The 4795-nt window shown below is 38.7% G+C and overlaps 1 protein-coding gene across 3 annotated transcripts in view; it reads right to left on the bottom strand.

Annotated features, from left to right (window-relative positions):
• LOC106882037 (2-oxoglutarate and iron-dependent oxygenase domain-containing protein 3) overlaps window positions 1-4795 on the bottom strand; it is a 42006-nt gene that overhangs the window by 19481 nt on the left and 17730 nt on the right. For all 3 annotated transcript variants that reach the window (XM_014932594.2, XM_014932593.2, XM_052967183.1), the window contains exon 4: window positions 3045-3087. In XM_014932594.2, coding sequence (XP_014788080.1) covers window positions 3045-3087 — 43 coding nt within the window. The remainder of the gene's footprint in view (window positions 1-3044; window positions 3088-4795) is intronic.

The following is a 4795-nucleotide window of genomic DNA, read 5'->3' as shown; positions in this document are numbered from 1 at the left end:
ATCATTGATGTCTTTTGTCACACCCAGTACACTAATCTATGCTGTTTTCTTTATTAATTAATCTAAGGACAAGGGGTGGAGGCAGGCAGCAAAGAAATGAGAAACACGTTTCATTTGAAATGAAACGTTGCTGGTTATTGTAATCCCTTTCCAGGCCACATAGAGAAGACACAGGGATCCCAAAGGGCCAACTTCCATCTTCAGTTTTCCATACAATGAAGCAGACAGGTAATGAACGACTGGAAGGCACATTCTTTTCCCCACTCCAAGCAAGAGACATTGAACTTAGCCCAGCACTACAAGCTGCCAACAAACACACACTCATCAGTTCTAGAGTGTTGTTGTATCAAACTAAATCACTCTTTGTGTGCAATACTGTGTACTACAGACAAACAGATAAATGAACTCAGCCAGTCAGAATTAAGTGTGTCAGTCAAGTCAACAAGAAACCCACTTTGTGGTAGTTTGACATGCTAGAAATAGCAGCTAAATTTTCCCACATATAACACTCTGTGGTTTTTAAAGCTACAAGGTGTTATTGTTAATTACATTGTCAATTTTGTCTCCATTTTAATTATACAGGAATAAAATTGACAATGTGCCAATAAAAAATAAACTTTGTCCAATAAAAACTTAAGCATGATGGTCCTGGATACTATGCACAAGAGGTGACAGAATTCTACTCCTTGAAACTTTAGCTACTGGCAAATTAACAGTTGAGATTTTTGCAATTACTTAGTTTTCTATCACAATTCTAGTATAATTATAAACACATGTAGGCTACATTTTAAGAATAGTGGTTTCTAACATAGGCTTCAAATTCTGAAGGGCATCCAGCCAAAGAAACCATGCCAAATCAGACTGGAACCTGGTGCAGCTCTCCAGCTTACCAGTTCCAGTCAAACAGTCTAACCCATACCAGCAGAAGTAAAATGATGATGATGATGATGTATAATCAATTATATCAACTCTAGTACTTGACTGATGCTTTGTTTTATCAGCCCTGGAAATATTAAAGGTAGGATTATTAAGATTTGAAGATAGTGTTCTGAATTCAAAACCCTGTCAGGTAAATTTTGCTCTCCAGCTTTCCTGGATGGACAACAGAAGAAACATTCAAGTCTTGGAGTAGATATAATCAACTGTACCCTAGTTCCAAATTCCTGAATTAGTTAGAAATGAGTAATTACTTATTCGGTCTCCTTTTATACAAGTTGCAGCAAGTTTCTGTGGACGACAACTTTAACAAGCAATAAACAGGATGTAGCATAAAATAATTCTTTCTAATTTTGGCACAAGGCTAGCAATTTTAAGAGGAGGGGGAATTCAATTGCACCAACCCCAGTGCTCAACTAGTGCTTATTTTATTGACCTGGAATGGGTGAAAGGCAATACTGACCTCAGCTGCAATTGAACTCAGAACATAAGGAGCTGGAAGAAAGGCTTCAAAGCATTTTATCCACTGTGATGATGATTCTGTCAGCTTGATGACTTAAGATAACCTGTAATGTTATCTTAAGATAACATTAAGATAATGTTACAGGACATGCACCAAAATTTAACTTTTTGATTTCCCTTTCTGACATATCAACAGCATCAACAAGGCAGATTCAATCTGGAATCAGGAAATGAAAATGCATGTGGTGCCCATGGATCTATCTATCTACCAACCACATCAATTTGGAGATTGCCAGCTTCTTGAATCAATTCCTTTGTGTTCAGTGTTAGGAAAGAGCTAGAAGTTTTTAGTAAGGACGTGTCATCTGTGGCCTAGAGGAAATGCATCCTCAGAGTCAAGCATCAACAAGACAGTCTTGCTCGTCTAGTAGGCCTGTGATAAAATCAGTCAACTGATGAGGACTATCACAAGCGTAGGAGTGGCTGTGTGGTAAATAGCTTGCTTACGAACCACATGGTTCCGGGTTCAGTCCCACCGTGCAGCACCTTGGGCAAGTGTCTTCTACTATAGCCTCAGGCCGACCAAAGCCTTGTGAGTGGATTTGGTAGACGGAAACTGAAAGAAGCCCGTCGTATCTATGTATATATATGTATATGTATGTGTGTGTATATGTTTGTGTGTCGGTGTTTGTCCCCCCCCCCAACATCGCTTGACAACTGATGGTGGTGTGTTTATGTCCCCATAACTTAGCAGTTCGTCAAAAGAGACCAATAGAATAAGTACTAGGCTTCCAAAGAATAGGTCCTGGGGTCAATTTGCTCGACTAAAGGCGGTGCTCCAGCATGGTCACAGTCAAATGACTGAAACAAGTAAAAGAGTAAAAGAGAACAGCTAAAGTTAGAGAAGTCCACTCTCAGACATGTGATGCAGGAAAACATCAAATACAATGAGGAGAGATCAGTTTATATCCGACAAGACCCAAGATAACCAAGTGATCACGTGCCTCATCCCACTCCACCAACAGCCTGTGTCAACCCTAGCTCTTCTGATTTCAAATCCTTGGACTGCTATACCCATGGCATCAACAGGGCAGGATGAAATAGCTTGCAGACCCACAGTGCAAAGAACTCATTGGATGCTGTCATAATGTGTGTAATGTGCAACAAGAGGGACGGAGGTAGTGCAGCTGTTCTTGACATGCAATTGTTTCTGTAGCTGAGTGTCATTTGAATGAATAGTCTGTTGGTCATTGCCAGTGCTGCCTGACTGGCTCCAGTGCCAGTGGTACATAAAAAACACCCACTACACTCTCAGAGTGGTTGGCATTAGGAAGGGCATCCAGCTGTAGAAACTTTGCCAGATCAGATTGAAGCCTGGTGCAGCCTTCTGGCTTGCAAGCCCTCAGCCAAACTGTCCAACCCATGCCAGCATGGAAAGCGGACATTAAACTACGATAATGATACATACCCCTAACTCTCTCACGTTATATATATATATATATATGTATATATAAGTTGCAAGATGATTTTCTGTTCTTTTGCAGGGAAAAAGTGCATCTTAAAATCAATTAAATATGATAACACCCCACTCTTTCTCTCATGCACACACCTGTATTACCAACATTATAACGTATAAACATACTTACTCCACCATCAGAACCTCCAAAAGCAAGACCTTTCTTAGCAAGCCTACAAAAAAACAAGAAATATAGCAAAAATATAACAATGATTGAAATGAATGGAAGTACAAAACCAAAATATATTTTTGTGTGTGAGAGAGAGAGAGGTGATATATAGAGTCATTTGAATTTCAGTATACTATTACTGTTTCCTATTTTATCAAGTTTTCTTCAAAGAAATATGGATGCAAAAATGTTTATGAAAATGTTAATATGGCTTCTGCTATAGCACATACCAGTGGTTCTCAAACAATGTACTTTGATTGGCTGCTCCATATGGTCATTCTAAAAACACAATGAATTTTTTAAAATATATATATTTAGGCTGAAAGCAGTCTATACTAAGACTTGAGCATCATGACCACCCCGAAGCAAAGAGGCCCATGCTTATCCTACTTCTGCCCATGTGACCTCCCTCCCTCCTGATCTTCCGGTAGGGCCCCTCAGCCATTGACGTCACTGACACTGTATTCCTGGTTCACCTCTTCCCCACAGAAAATGGTTTATTCATAATTTTGTTAATTATGTGCACAGGTACAGGCATGGCAGTGTGTTTAAGAAACTCATTTGGCAACCATATGGTTTTGAGTTCAGTCCCATTGTGCAGCACCTTGATTAAGTATCTTCTACTATAACCCTGGGCCAACGAAAGTTTTGTGAGTGAATTTAGTAGACAGAAACTGAGAGGAAGCGCATCATATATGTGTATAAGTATATGTGTGTATCTTTGTGCTGGTATTTGTTCCTACCTACTACCACTTAATAACCAGTGACAACCACCGCTTGACAACTGGTATTGGTTTGTTAATGTTCTTGTAACTTAGTAATTCAGCAAATGAGACTGACAGAATAAGTACCAGACTCAAAAAATAAGCATTGAGGTTGATTTATTCAACTAAAACCCTTCAAGGAAGTGCTCCAGCATGACCACAGTCAAATGGCTGAAACAAGTGAAAGACATGAGATACAATTAAAAAAAAAAAGACAGTAATATATTTTTTTATATCATTTTTGAAATTCTTTTATTCTTTTACTTGTTTCAGTCATTTGACAGCAACCATGCTCTATCAGTCTCTTTGCTGAACTACTAAGTTACGAGCACATAAACACACCAACACCAGTTGTCAACCAGTGATGACAAATGCAGAGACAAAGACACACACACACATAAATATATACACATAAATATATACACATAAATATATACATAAATATATACACAGAGTTGAAATTTATAGAAAGACAAAAGATGAAGACAGGTGTATGAACAACAAGCAGGTGTATTAATTAGATGCTTGGGAAAGTGAAAAAGTCTCTTATGTTTCAAGCCTACGCTCTTCAACAGAAAGGTATAAGAGAAAATAGAGAATGAAAAATATATATACATCATCATCATTTAACGTCCGCTTTCCATGCTAGCATGGGTTGGACAATTTGACTGAGGACTGGTGAACCAGATGGCTACACTAGACTCCAATCTGATTTCGCAGACTTTCTACAGCTGAATCTCTGCCAAATCAGATTGGAGCCTGGTGTAGCCATCTGGTTCCTTTATATATATATATATATATATATATATAGTCACCCGTATTACGAACCAGGTGATACACGAAGGAGTCATACCCAATGACTGGTGTAGCAGCATCATAGTCAACTGCTACAAAGGTAAAGGTGACGCTTTAGATACAAATAATTACAGAGGCATCAAGCTGTTAGAT

This window comes from Octopus bimaculoides, chromosome 1, assembly GCF_001194135.2.
Source record: "Octopus bimaculoides isolate UCB-OBI-ISO-001 chromosome 1, ASM119413v2, whole genome shotgun sequence".
Classification (NCBI taxonomy): Eukaryota; Metazoa; Mollusca; class Cephalopoda; order Octopoda; family Octopodidae; genus Octopus; species Octopus bimaculoides.
This window is presented reverse-complemented; position numbering and strand designations above follow the sequence as displayed.